Source organism: Microtus pennsylvanicus, chromosome 21 (genome assembly GCF_037038515.1).
Source record: "Microtus pennsylvanicus isolate mMicPen1 chromosome 21, mMicPen1.hap1, whole genome shotgun sequence".
Classification (NCBI taxonomy): domain Eukaryota; kingdom Metazoa; phylum Chordata; class Mammalia; order Rodentia; family Cricetidae; genus Microtus; species Microtus pennsylvanicus.
Window position 1 is genome coordinate 14,484,327 of NC_134599.1, and position 14,854 is coordinate 14,499,180.

At 42.0% G+C, this 14,854-nt stretch overlaps 1 protein-coding gene across 6 annotated transcripts in view; it reads right to left on the minus strand.

Moving 5' to 3' along the window:
* Pde1c (phosphodiesterase 1C) overlaps window positions 1-14,854 on the minus strand; it is a 514,105-nt gene that overhangs the window by 325,176 nt on the left and 174,075 nt on the right. For all 6 annotated transcript variants that reach the window (XM_075955073.1, XM_075955062.1, XM_075955064.1 and 3 more), the window contains one exon: window positions 3,904-4,075. In XM_075955073.1, the coding sequence (XP_075811188.1) occupies window positions 3,904-4,075 (172 nt within the window). The remainder of the gene's footprint in view (window positions 1-3,903; window positions 4,076-14,854) is intronic.

A 14,854-nucleotide genomic window follows, 5' to 3' on the forward strand; every position in this document is an offset into this window, starting at 1 on the left:
CAGGCAGCATCTTTTGGACTGCAGACTTAAAGCAGAAATATTCACTCCACACACTCAGAAAAAATAAGGGAAAAATTCTTCGATAATGGCACCATCTGGCTCTTGCCAATGCTCAAAGAGGAGCCAGTGTCAAGGGGAAGATTTCAAAGAGCTCACTAACTTACATACACGTTAGGCTTATGACTGTATACATGCAGCTCTGACCACTTAGGCAGTTAGGAAACTTACACAGAAAAGGTGCTGCCAGAATTGATTTTAAATATCCCAGTCTTGTTCTTTTTCAAATAGTTGTTACCCAGGATCATCTTGTCCACCTGGCAGAATTATGCTTCAGAAGAAGAGCACCAGGGGCTTTACGGCAGGCCAAGATTTAGTATGTTTGTCGCCCTGCCCTGCCCCCTTGAGTTGCCCATTACAGGCCCGTTCTCTGACAGAGAAATAGGTATAATGGCTGGTTGTAAGTCAGGGGTGTCTCCTTTTGTTAGGATGGAGCCTCATAGTTAGTCAATCCAGCTTGAATATTTACATCCTAGCAGCCTAAATATTGCTTATCTCTAACAGGCCTGGTTCACAAACTAATTATCTTTGGGGTATTTGGGGAGACAGAGCTTCCTTAGTCAAATTCTACTAGGTGTGGCTTAATGTCTCCTAAGCAAGTCTACTAGGAAATCCTTTGGAACATCAATTCTGTATTTTGTTTCCTCTCCACCAACATCATGCCTGACGGTATGAGGATATTTGTTATTAAAACAGCAAGCCTGGGAGAGACCAAAACATATGGACTTTCAAAACTTTTCTGTAAAACATTCCTACTATTCATAAATGTATAAACCCATCCTATCTCTGGAAATGGCATTTAGAATTTGACTTTACACTATACCAACCTTTTGGTCTTGAAAGAAGTATTTGAATGAACATATTAGGCAAATATTAAGCCAGTGCTCAATCTCTTTCTTGGGGATAGCTTGTGTGCATTTGCCTCCCCCTGCTTGGAAAGAGCTAGAAAAGCTTGGAGGAAGGCGGATGTAAGCCACTGGCTCCTTCCCTTTTAAGTATCCACTTTATTTAAACATGCCTGCAAAAATGTGCGTGTTGCCAAATGCAGCTGAGTGACAGACAGCAAGGGACAATAAAAGCACTGGGAAGAGGATACTTGGGTTTGGTGATGTCAGCTAATAACTTCATGGGCATCATACATAACCTAACACTCCTTTCTGTCAGGAGATGGAAAACAGAGCTGGATTAGAGTTGACACTCATACTGTCAGCAAGCAAGGCGCCCCTGTGAGAAGTTAAAGAGCCCCGAGAACTTCCTGAGGACTTGAACATTAGGCTCTTTGCCATTGCAGTCTGGATCTTGTTTGATAATCAGAGCTAGTAACCATATTTAATGGTTCTGGATTCCAAAAGGAGCAATCAAAGCTGTCACTCATCCTGAAGCACTCAACAGTAATGACACTAGAGTCCTTGGGAGGACAGGTGTTGACAGTTCCTAGGCATCTGTGCTCCTTTTCAGCAAACAAGAGCCTCCAGAACCTCAGGTGAGAACTCCCAGCTGTGTGCATTTCCATGAGGTTTAAAACTATGGGGGCATAGGGGCCCACAGAGACTAAACGGACAATCAGTAGACTGCATGGTACTGACCTTGGCCCTCGGCATATATGTTACAGTTGTGTAGCTTGGTCTTTTTGTGAGACTCTAAAGAGCAGGGAATGTCTCTGACTCTGTTGCCTGCTTTTGGGACCCATTTCTCCTACCTGATTGCCTCACCCAGCCTTAATAAAAGAGGAGGTGCCTAGTCTCACTGAAACTTGATATACTGTGGCTGGCTGATATCCATAGGAGGCCCATTCTTTTCTGAAGAGAAACAGAAGGAGGAGTGGAAGAGGGGGGATGATGGGAGGTGAAGAGAGACTGGGAGGGGAAGGGAGAGGGGACACTTTGGGTGGGATGTAAAAGCAAACAAATAACTATGTGAATATAAGCCACATTTTCACCTAGAACGCAGACATTATGAATCAACTACTCTCAGGTTTCCAGGTATGAATGCTCCTACAAGCATTCTTTAAACTTCACCTAGAGTTCCTTCCTTTCTTTGAAATTCAAAAGGCATTTTTAAGAAAGTGTCATTATCAACTGGATAACCTGATACTGCTTAATTGCTAACTGATACATAAGCTGAGTATTTTGAGGATGCTTGAAAATTTATGTGCAAAAAAACATCTCAAAACTGATCCTGATACCCAGGGGTAACAATTGCACAAGGGAGTGTATTCCATTTAACACTGTCACAGCAGTCCAGCATCTTAGGAAGAACTGTTGCAGAATAGCAAGCAGGGCATCAATAGATGATTGGCTAATGCCAGTGGGTTCCTAGCCTCAACTGATACAAAGGTGAAATATTGTATCCTCTAGTAACTCCCTACTGTGCCAAGTTTCACAAAGTACCAGAAAGAAGTTCCAACCTTAATAATTTATCATTAATCTCTTTCAGGAATGAAGACATTGGCACAGGCTACAACTAGCAATCACAAGAACCATCAACCAACATACACTTTCTACTTAAAAGCTCAAGGCAACTACAAGAAGAATGGGTGACGAGGACAGACACAACAGATCAAGCAGTCCTTCTGTGAGAGTAACCCGTCAGCTGGTAATGAGAGAAGGCAACGAGCCTGGTTTGAGATAGAGTAAGTGGTTATGGATATATTATATATGAGCGGACAGACCCCAAGGCAAGGCCGCATAAACAAAGAGAGCTAATCAACACTCTGTTCTTTACTGCTGTCATTTGCTGAGAAATGCAGGCTCACAGGGAGAGCTTCTATTTCAGTCAAAACCTCAGGATGCAATAACCAAACCCTTGATGGGAATAAGAAAAATCGTTTGCCCGCAGTCCTTGTCTCCCCAGCGTAGCCATCGTGTTGCATGGAGAAATCCAAACAAAACCTCTATTCACACTCCTGTTCGGATTCATCTATAATTCAGTCTACATAAGAACCTGCACACAATGAAACGGCTTTGACTAAGCCGTTACACACACTGCCTCTACGCAAAAGACAGAGCCTTTTAAAAACATTTCATGGAGTCTACGAGTTGCCTGAAGTGAAGTTTATATGTTCCACTTGCTATCTAGAGAGTAGGCCAGTTTACAGTGACAAGAAAATTGGGACCAGAAAAGTTACCCTAACAGAAAGGAAGGAAGGGAGAAAGGAAGCTGAAAGAATTACGAAATCTCAATTTCTGACAATAGTAGCACTGGATATTTCAAGGCCCATTCATAAAAAAAATAAATCCCTCTTTCATAACACGTTCATACCCAGATGAACTTTTATTAAAATGGATGAGGAGATAAGAGATAGAGTTTGAATGGAAATGGAGCTTGCAGTTAAAAGAAAATGAAAGAGACCTTTCCAGGGAGACACCAGGCTAAGGGAACAGGAGCAGAGCAGCCAGCCATCTGGGGAACAACACAAGATGGCATTTCATCTTCTCAGTGATAGCACACACGTCTCTCACAGGTAGAAACCTCCCCCAAGTAAGAAACGGCAAAAATACGAGGCTGAATGTCTCCCAACACACACTGTATCCCTGGGTGTCTATCTGACGCATCATTGTCTTTTGAGGCAAAAGCATCATTAACTCAATTCAAGCTACCGACACCACAGAGTGCTGAGTCTCAGCACTGAAACGCTAATACCAGTTAACTACCAACAGAAATGAGCCACAACATTTGGGAAATCTACCTGAAAGTCCAACTGGCATTCCAACAATCCTTCATCGACGCTAATTTATACATCACAGAGAACCAGTCCTTTGCTGCCCCCGGAATAGGCATCCAAATGGACTGAGACAGCTTTCACAACCGTTAAGAAGGAACAAACTGGATTCTCATCCACCAAACCTGAAGGACGTCTTCACCAAAGCTTCCGGGCTATCCAGTTGTGGCAACTCATCTGCCAGAATTTCCTCCGGGGGTCGGGTGTCCTGAACAATTGTTGGCCGTGGCTTCTCCTTGACATTCCCAGTGAGCCCATCAATGAGGGAGTTCCACAGACAGTTCTGTGACTTAGACCCTAAGAATGAAAGAGAGATGTACAAGTGAATCACCGACAACAGTGTCTCCTTCATCCCCACTCAGGATATGCGAAGACACAGCAGAAGATTTAAACATTTCTCATCACTACCTACATCAAAGGGCTCCATAATATACCTGGCAGGCAATTTGTAGATAAATCAGGAATCTTTTTATTTATATGCAGAAGAAAGGCTAGCTCTAAATTATAGCTGAGCATCATGGATATCCTGTCTCAGTGCAGAGGGATCAGCTCCACATGTTGGGTAGTACCAAGTGAATCCATGAAGATGTCTATTCAGTGATAGTACTATCATGTTAGCGAACACAAGGATGCCCAGACACAAGTCTCCTCTATGAATTCAACTTGCCTGAGACCAAGTTTTGACACATAGTTCTTTTTTATTTATTTATTTATTAAAGATTTCTGCTTCCCGCCACCGCCTCCCATATACCCCCTCCCCCAGCCAACTCCCCCTCCCTCATCAGCCCGAAGAGCAGTCAGGGTTCCCTGCCCTGTGGGAAGTCCAAGGACCTCCCACCTCCATCCAGATCTAGTAAGGTGAGCATCCAAACAGCCTAGGCTCCCACAAAGCCAGTACATTGACACATAGTTTTAAGGAAATACCCATCCCAAGAGCAGCCACCTCTAGGGACTACAACTCACCATCAAGATGTTCGATGCTTCCACAACGTCAAAGTTTGAGAAAGACTCTTTTGAATATTTATTGACTGACAGCTTAGTCTGCAAACATGTCAGACATGTGAGCTAAGTATGAAAGGCGAGCATCAGATAGAAGCCATGTTGCAAATGTAGAGCTGGATTAGCCAAGAGATCAAGGTCAGCATCAACATGGCAATGTGTGACAATACATTATGATAAAAATAGCTCTTACATTAAAGAGAACATTTTGTTGGATCTCATAGAGTTAATAATACACCTTGAGGCCACTTAACACTGATTTACTGTGTACTCAGACTGTTGTTCGACCTGCCTTTGAGAAAAAAATATAACGACCAACCTTTCTTGCCTTGGATTGTTTTAGAATATTATTTTAAGGTGTGCTACTTTTGTTTATGCACTGGAACATTTGTTTAATGATGCAAAGATGTGTTTGAATAAATAAAGTTCATCTGTGGTCCAGAGGCTACTAGCTGACAGGAAGTAGTAGGGAGGAGCAGGTGGAGAAGGGTTTATAAAGAGAGGCAAGAGAAACTATGAGGACTTCTTGGGAGACATGAGGAGGCGAGCTAGGTGAGCTGCTTGTTATTGAGCCTCTCTGGGAAGCACGAGTCTACCCCAACTTTTGAATCTTGAATTCTTTAGCAGGACAGAGATTTAGATAAATTCTCTTAGTAGTTTTAAACGCGTCAGTGCCTGAGGGAACAGAATTTCTTGAGGCTGTATCTCTTGGAGTCTAGCTCCTGCTGGTAGTGGTAGCATTGCAGTTGCTGACTCGGGTAGCCATAGTTTAAAAGACAGACAATTTAAAATAAGGACAACATTGGATTTCCCATGTAATCAACTTTTCCAATCTAAAGCATGATTGCGGTCAGAAGTTAGGTACTCTTTCATGCCCCCATCTCAGAATGATGCAAATGTGTATGTAGGTAATGATAATCATTTGATGAAAACAGAAATTAAAATTAAAGCAACCTTATAAAATTAATATCCATCATAAATGCTAGATGCAACATAATGGATATTGCTTGGTAGATAATGATGTTTATAATACTGTTCTTTAACTGAATTGTTTGGGATCAGTTAGAGTCAGTGGCTGGATCTCTTCTAAAACTCTGTTAAAGATTCTATAAACTATTCCTTCTTCCTTCCCCAATGTGATACTTTTTGTGCTGTTCAATTCAAGAGAAAGCAAAGCCTTTTGCTAGAGACCCACACGTGGGCATACTCAGGCACACACAGACTCAGAGCTCGGAGCAGTTAGATCCACAAGACAGCATTCAGGCAGGCATAGATGCATAGATTCAGACTTTTACAATGGACAGGGAACAAGAGAACACACACACACACACACACACACACACACACACACACACACACACCAGAGCAAGAGAAAGAGACAGACAGACAGAGAAAAGTCAAATCTGAGTTCGCTCTTGGTTAAATTATACCAAAAGAAAGTGCTTAATAACTTCTTTTCAATAATGCAACAGTAACACATTACTGGTTTACTGAGTGTGCATTCAAAGCAACACACTAACAGAACACAATCCTGGTAGGATGTTACAAAAGTTTTCTCTATATCTTCTAGCTCTTCCATAACAACATGGAATCCAAGCCTGGTAAGCATGGATGTAGCTTCTGGAAACTCTGTGCTTTCACATCAGCTCAACTCATGCCCAGCCCAGCTACCTTCATCACTTTTCTTTGGCCTCCTGCCGCTTTATCACCCCCAACTACATGGATCACTCAACTCTCCCTTTAATGATCTTTCACATTCCTGAACTCTATTCACTGTCCTAATAACCATAACTTCCTAATTGCCCAGAGACAAGACACACGGAGTTGTAGCTAAGCAACCTTCTGTTCCAAAGACCATAGAAATCATCCAGTCTGACCAACCTTGTGCCTGCTTCCTCCACCTCCCTTGTTCCTCCCACAGAAACCAAAGTCATAGCTCCTGCTCAGTACTCCTTCCCTCTGCCCCACTACCCTTGCTTCCCTATATGGCTGGCCACACGAGGATTTATGAGTATAATAACAACTGTCTTTGCAATGACAGCTCTCTCCTAGTCTGTTGACTGCATCATTCTGAAACAATAAATAAAAACTGTGGAAACACATAATCTAGTCATAGGGTGCTGTGGGCCATGCCGGAGGAACAGCGAGTTGCACTTGAAGTTCCAGGTGTCAGCCCAGCAGAAGGGAAACCCCTGATAGGCCAATCTCGTTTAGGCAAGGCAAGGCCACAGGACTACTGACCCCAGAATGTCTTTCGCTTCTGCTGTGCCTTTAAGTGTTTGCTGCAGCTCTTTTTCTTTGGTATCTACTGTGGTATGAGTGGACGTGGGGAGATCTCCACTACTTGTAATTTAGTGTCTTTATCTCTTGGAAATATCCCATTCTACTGGGCATTTTTACCCGTGGATATCAAGAAGATGACCCTTCCCTAAGCTGCACTGTCTAATTTGATAATAATAATGATAGCTTATACAGAGTTTTGATGAATAAAATAAATACAAGGATATGTTTCACAGTCAGGGTCTGTGAGCCTCACCTATGGAGCTGCATGGATTGTAGCTCAAGTTAATGACTAACAATTGTGCCCCAATAGCCCAACTAGTTTAAATTCTTTAACTTAGTCAGGAGCTGTGTTTACAGGTCTCAGAGTGCATCACATCTGAAACAAAGCTTTGAAAATAACGAACTTAGAGTAAGATATTTTTGTTAAATAACTTTGAGGTGAAAAACCAAAGGAGACAATCTAAAGTTATAGAAAGGCATATAGTTAAATGTGGAACTCTTTAAGGTCAGGGAACAAGATCAAAGCAACCCAATTATTACTGGCTGATGTAGTCTCCTAACTAGGTTTAGTTGATGGTCAAAAGTGATGATTAATTCCTTATACCCATTTCTGTTCTCAATCTCCTGGTGTAAAAAAAAAAAGCTATTAATGAATGGATATGTACCCTAAAGATTTAAAATAGGGCAGACTGATTCTTTTCATATATAAAAGTTTAGGTTTGTGATTTTTTTAAGATCCCTTATAAGATTACCTTTCAATATAAGTAATAAGTAATTGACCCTTCCTTTATAACTGAAAGTGCAGCCTTCCGGTAAAAGACCTGACAAAAACACCTTACTTGCCACATGGTTAATCTCAACAAGTTGCTTGGGTATGGATGTATATGGGCTCTTAAGATAATTTGTTTTTCACCTGTAATACATAAAATGTTTAATCCTGTGAGGGAGATGAAGAACATGTTTTTACCTATAATCATTCACTTAAAAATGGAATGCAACTGACTCTTGTACTGCCTGGAAGATTCTGCTGGGGTACAAAAACTGTAGAAAACATATGGAGAGAGAGGAGGGAGGGAGGGAGAAGGAGAGGGAGAGAGAGAGAATAAAGAAGGAAACCATCAAGAGAGTTTGTGAGTGCCTTTTTCCCTAATCCCCCCCATAGAAAAGTTTTGCCTGGCCCTCTCCAGGATTCCTATCAAAGCCCTGTGTTGCTGGAGGCTGGCCCCCCAGACAGCAGAAATAGGGTAAACATCAGACATTTGAGTTGAGAAGGAATTTACAAAATACCTAACTAATACTCTTTAGAACTATCATAGTTATATAGCACAGAAAACTGAGAAACTGTCATTGCCAGAAGAAGCCTAAGAGCCATAACTAAGCTGCAAGATGCAACGTTGTGCCCCAAATGGGATCTTGGAGCTTAATATATAATACTATGCAAAAAGCCAATAATCTGAACTTTATTTGGACTTTCGCAAATAATAACGTGTCAATACTGATTTGCTATTTTTAAGAAATATATTTCACACCAATGCAAGAGGCTAATAGCAAAAGAAACTAGGTTGGGTTCTTTCTGCAAATTTAAAACTATTTGAAAATTAAAATTATCATGAAACTAAAAGTAAATAATTAAATAATAAAAAAAAACTTCATTGAGGAAATCTAGACTTTCCTCATTTATTTTTTCTGAGAGCAGGGCATTACACATGGCTGCTGGCTTACTCTGGTTATGCTCTTCCCAGAAGAAAGATTTTTATTTTCGGCCCAAGAGACTGTGGTAGTCTAGCCTTGCTTCCAGGGAATTGCATTTATCTGAGGAGGCTTAGCTTTTAATGCTCCGCCCTTGCAGAGGAAATGCCTCGCTAATTCAACAAAGGCTCTTGATGGAGCAGGAGCAATATACAGAGACCAGTCTGGGACAACACCAGCTATGTCCATGCATGAGACAAGAAGGCAGAGAATAAGCGTGTATGCACAAAGACAGATTTAACTTCTTGAAGACCCAGCCACTGCAGCCCATCACAGAAGAAATACTGCCTTGCTATGCCTGAATCATGCATGAAGGGCAAAAGTATGTCACCCATCGGAGAGAAAGCACCTCATAAGGCTCCCTGAACCAACACCCATGACAGCAAACAGTTCTCTTAATGACCAGCACCATCCATGATAATCCCCACGGAATGTCCATCCAAACCGCTTTTACATCAGTCAAGAGCACATTAGGAACAGGAAACAGACTCACAACCCCCTGAATACAGGACAGTTTCAAAGCCCTAGCCATATAGTTTAATATGATCTGGTCTTATTAATGATGTCTGGTTCTATGTTAATTGTATGTTAATGAAATTCTGGTTCCAGGAGAAAGAACAAGAACAGCAGCTGTTACATAAAGGTCTTACAATCAGCTTCCTGGGCATTTCTCTCCATTCCTTCATTTTCTCATTCAATAAACACGCATTAAATTTCATCAGTGTGCCAGATCCCATTCCAGATCCTAAGACACAGAGATCAATGAGGAGCTATGGATGTGGAGGGAAGCATTGGGAATCTTCAGTGGATCCTATCTATAGCTCCCACCGATCTTCTTTTAAATCCACTGATCTATCTTTGTAGCTCTGACCGCTAACAATAAACAGCAATGCACCATAGTTGGGGGAGGGGGGCAAACAAGGTGTGACAGGAGCCCAAAGAAGGCTCACACTCAGTCTCCGGGACTTGGGGAGATCAACAAGGAGACACACAGAGGACATGAGTCTAAGGCCAGAGCAGAGCTGCAGCCAATAGGAAAGAACACTTAGAACAACAGCTCAAAGGCACAAGGAAGGCAGGAGCAGAGATATGGGAGTGCTTTCCGCAGGGAAATCCAAAGGCTTGCTGGCCATTTGTAAAGTTCCTTGAATAAAATGACAATAGCCAAAAAAAAGAGCAGAGGCTATTTAAATAAGGTTGTGGTGTCCTATCTGCTTTTCAGGGAGGAGACAGAACTCTACAGAGCAGGTCTAAAGGAAGAGTATTATTTGTAAGCAAAATAGCAAAGCTTTATATACATAGATGAGTATTCTTAAGTACACACAAACTAATAAAATGCAAAGTAATTTGCAAGCCTTAGCAGATTCATAATAGCTTTCTATCATTTTTTTGATGAAGCAAAAGGATCATAAGATCCAAGCCACCCTCTGTATGGGTCCCAAGGGGAGATGCAACGGTGTCTCCAAAAGCTGCACCAACAGATAAAGACGCAATGACAAGTTTAAAGGCAGATACAGTAAAATCTGTAAACAGGAATCCTTTGGTTTTCATTAGCAACTCCCAGCTCACCTGCTGTCCTCTAATAAAGGAAGGAAACCAGATATGCAATGCCCCGGCTTTCCATGCTATAGCTGGTTTTGCATTGCAGTTCCATCCCAATTAAATATAACTGGAAATTCCTGAGGTTATCTCTTTCCCAACAAAACCTGTAAATACTCAATAAGAGAATGCTTTCATCCCTTCAAAGTTCACCTTTTCCCTTTTCCTTTCTTCTTCCTGCCGAAAGCTGAAATAGTATTTGAGCTACAGCAGCCATCTTGTGAGCATGAGGTGCTATTGTGACAGAAGCCTACATCATGCAAGGGGAGAAGCAAGAGGAAGTGGTAGCAGATTAGGTATAGATGATAAACAAGAAAAGAAGGTCAAGAGAGAAGGGGGTTTCCGTCTAGGCAGCCACATAGGTAGCATGTCATCAGACAATTTTGGGGCAGAGCAGCTTTGAGCTCATGGCTAAGGCACACTCTGAGGAGTTGTCTTTCTAGACAGAAGTTCCAAAGCTGGGCATGAGCGACATGTAGGTAAACACTTCCAAGATGGCTGACATTAACATGCTCATAGTATGAAGTAGGAAAAAAAAAAGAAAGGAAGGCAGGAAGGAAGGAGGGAAGGAGGGAAGAAGTGACAGAGGAAAAGAGGGAGGGAGGGAGGGAGGGAGGGAGGGAGGGAGGGAGGGAGGGAGGGAGGGAGGGAGGGAGGGTGAAGGGAAGGAAGGAAGGGAGGAAGGAAGGAAGGAAGGAAGGAAGGAAGGAAGGAAGGAAGGAAGGAAGGAAGGAAAGAAGGAAGGAAGGACCTTTCTACTGAACTCAAAAAAACCGTGAAAATAAGAAAGAAACTTTCTGAGGGAGCATCAGAGACCACTCTGAGGTATTCTAGCCATTATCCTGATTAACATAACTATGGTTATAGAACTTGTGCTCCATCTTTGAATATTTAACTATAAGACTAGTACCTAAAGTGCCAACTCCAGGACCTCCAGGAAGCTGGTGGGATATGGGAACTATAAGATTGTTTTAAATCTCTCTCTTATCTCTTTCAGAAGACAAAAGATTAACAATGACCCGTTTACATTGAATAACAGGCAAGGCAAAATGGGGAGGATTAAAAGTTTGTTGCGATCCAAAGGACTCAGGCTGGATCAACAGAAGAGGGATTTGTGCCTGCTCACAGGAAGAGGGATTTGCACCTGTGCCCCAGTACTTTGCCACAAGGAGTTGAAACATGTCAGAGTTCTGTGATGAATGCTTCAAAACACACAGAAAACCTCATGTTCGCCCTCACTTTCAAGAGAACATGAAAATGCAGAAAACACAAGGAAGCTACATCTGGTTCAGGCTTCAGTCAGTCGTGGAAAAAAATGAGCTGGATTTCCCCTGGTCTTCATTTCTATCCCTTCCACAACCACTGTCAAGGAAAAACGTTAGTCTTTGAAATGAGTAGGGTGTTGCAGGTATCCTGTGTAGATCACCCAGCCCAAGCTATCACACCTTCATTATCCTGAACCTATTTTATAGCCCTGAAATTAAAGAAAACAGATGGGCAACATGATTTTTTGCCTACAGAAAAAGAACCTTATCAAATGAAACACAACTAATTACTTCCTTGCAGATACTGACAAGTCTTGACAGTTTCCTGTCTATTAAGCAAATTCATTTCTGCTTTCCTGGTGGTCTTAATTATCTGTCTGCCTTAGGATTATTCTCCGTGCTGGATACTTACCTCATCACTATGACAGGAGGTCTAACATAGAGAACTTAAGGTAGAAGAGATGGATTTGGGCTCATGGTTTTGTAGGGTTCATCCATCACAGCAAGAAGGCATGGAAAAAGAACTTACATTATGTCAGACAGGAAGAAGAGAAAGTGAGATATAGGAAGAGTCCATGGCAAGACCCCAGGGACATATCCCTAGTGACTAATTCCTCCAACAAGGGCCCACCTTCTTTCATGTGTTCAATGTCATCATATTATTTATCAGATCCATTGCCTCAAATCCCTATGGTTTAATTGTTTCTAGAAACACGCCACAGGCACACCCAGAGGTGTGTGCCTCATGTTCTCAATAATGTCCTCCGCATCTATCAACCGGATCAAATTGACAATCAAGATGAAGCGTTGCATCTTCAAAATCATTGTAACATTTTCTTGGTTTCTTTAACAATTAAACAAACCCACTGATGCATGCTCACTTTACATTTGCATGCTTCTTTTAAAAATTAGCCTTGAGCAACTCAAAGGAGCCATGCTATCCATGGCTAACATTTGCTACCTTGTCTTGAGGAATTCTATAATTAGGCTAATACCACCTACCGGCCACTTGAATTACCTGCATTACGTTCACATACTAGACATCTATGCCACTGAGCAATATCCCCAAAGAACTAACTCTATATGCTGATAAGGAATGAATTTCAAGATATAGTTAAGTGGGAGGGGTAGTGTGCATTAAAATTTATATGTTATTCTTTTTCCAGTAAGAAACAAAAAAAAATAGTTTGAGGCTGGAGAGAAGGCTCAGAGGTTAAAAGCACTGGCTGCTCTGTCAGAGGCCCTGAGTTCAGCTCCCCACAACTGCATGGTAGCTCACACCGTCTGTAATGAGTGTGAAATCTGGTGCCCTCTTCTGGTGTGCAAGCATACATGCAGGCAGAACACTGTATACATGTTATGCAAGAAGCCTACTACTAAGTTACTCCACCGGCCCTAAGAGATCAGTTCTAAGGAAACATGCATACACAGACCCTGGAAAAAAATTCCTAGACTTGGTGGTAGTCATAAGACAATAATCCTAAATTACATCACATGTAGCTACAGATAATTAGCAATGACAATGAGGATGTTGGAAATCAGAGCTTTTATTTTGGAAGGAAAATCACATGGGAAAAATAGTAAAGGAAGAGAAGAGGCATGCGGCTCTCAGTGTGATCACATGACCATATTCAGAAGAGACTGAGAACATGTTTGATGGATAATTGCATTAATAAAGAATGAACTACTATTCCAAAGGGGGAGGAAAACACAAAAATAAAATGTGAGAAATGTGAGCAAAATTAGTTTCAATTTTTTAAATAAAAAAAAATGGACCACAGGTAACAGAGAAAAATCAGGGATGGCCAAATACATCACAGAAAACACAGTAAGAAGAGGATCATGGATGTCCAAACCCAACACAGAAAATACAGTAACAGGAGGACTAATGATGGCCAAGTACATTACAGGAAACACAGCAAGAGGAGAACCAGGGATGGCCAGATGCAGCAGGGCCCCAGGGAAGAATCCTACCTCATACAAAGAAATAAGGCCTTGTGGGGTTCACTCACATGTGCCTATGGAATGGTTTCCACGGGACCACAGAAGCCCCAGGGTAGAAATAGGGCCTTGGGGCAGCAACCAAATCTTGAATTGTTTCTACCATGTGACTTAAGTCCAGGCTCCTCTTAGAAAGGGGGTAGGCAGGAAAAGTTTATTGGGAAGTGACCCCAGGAAGCTGCAAAAGACAGTGAGAATAAGTCAAGGAACTAGAATGAAGCAAAGACAGATGCATCAGAAGTTCCCAACGTTGTGTAATCTTCAATAGGTTTGTAGTTTTTAAAAGGAGTATTTTGACATCTGCCCTGTATTCGTGTATTAGACATGTCTCTTCCAGACAGCTCAATAATACCCCTGAGTTGCTCTGTCTTAGTCTACTGCCTCGGTTGTTACCTAACCCTGAAAGAGAAGCCCTCCTATCTGTGGAGTACTTTTCAAATAAAAGCCAAGAAATCCAGAGCTGACATTCCCCAACCAACTCCCATATTAGTCTCATACAGACAATATCATTATTAATCAGCCCTACTCAAAGGTCAGATACTGACAGCTGGGAGCATCTCTGATAGCCCAGAACCCATTCCAGACAGGTCAGTCTAAGCCAGTTTTTCCTGCCTTGCCTGTTCTTTCACAGAAAAGCCACAAGGGGGCTCTTATCTGTGGATCCCCATCTTCCTCTGCCACATGACTACCCTAATACTCCCATGTAGCCCCAGATAATGAGATACCCTCCTGTCTTCTCATGGTATCTGAGCTGTCTTTTCAATATCAGTCCTCTGTTGACCTCTTGAGCAAAATAATAATATAATTAAATGCATGAAAAATAGGGTAACTAAGGCTAGATTCTAGAAAGATCTTCAAAGAAGCTGCCATTAATTTTCTGAATTATCCCTGTGAGGAATGGGAGAAGCAGCATCCTCCTCCAGGCTGCCACTGCTTGCGGGCAGGGGAGTCACTTGGATAATTTCCTGGCTTCCTTGGTTCTATCCTGACATGAGCACGGGATAATTCCTTCATGGGCCAAGAATCTCTAGAACAAACATTGAAAGACAAGTACAAGCAGAGGTTAAAATGGGGTCAGCAGAAGCAAAGCCAGGCCTAGCACACAGTGTCCACAATTCTGCATCCTAGAATAATATTAGAATCCCGTTACTCTGCTCTACCCTAGGAGCACAGTGGGTCT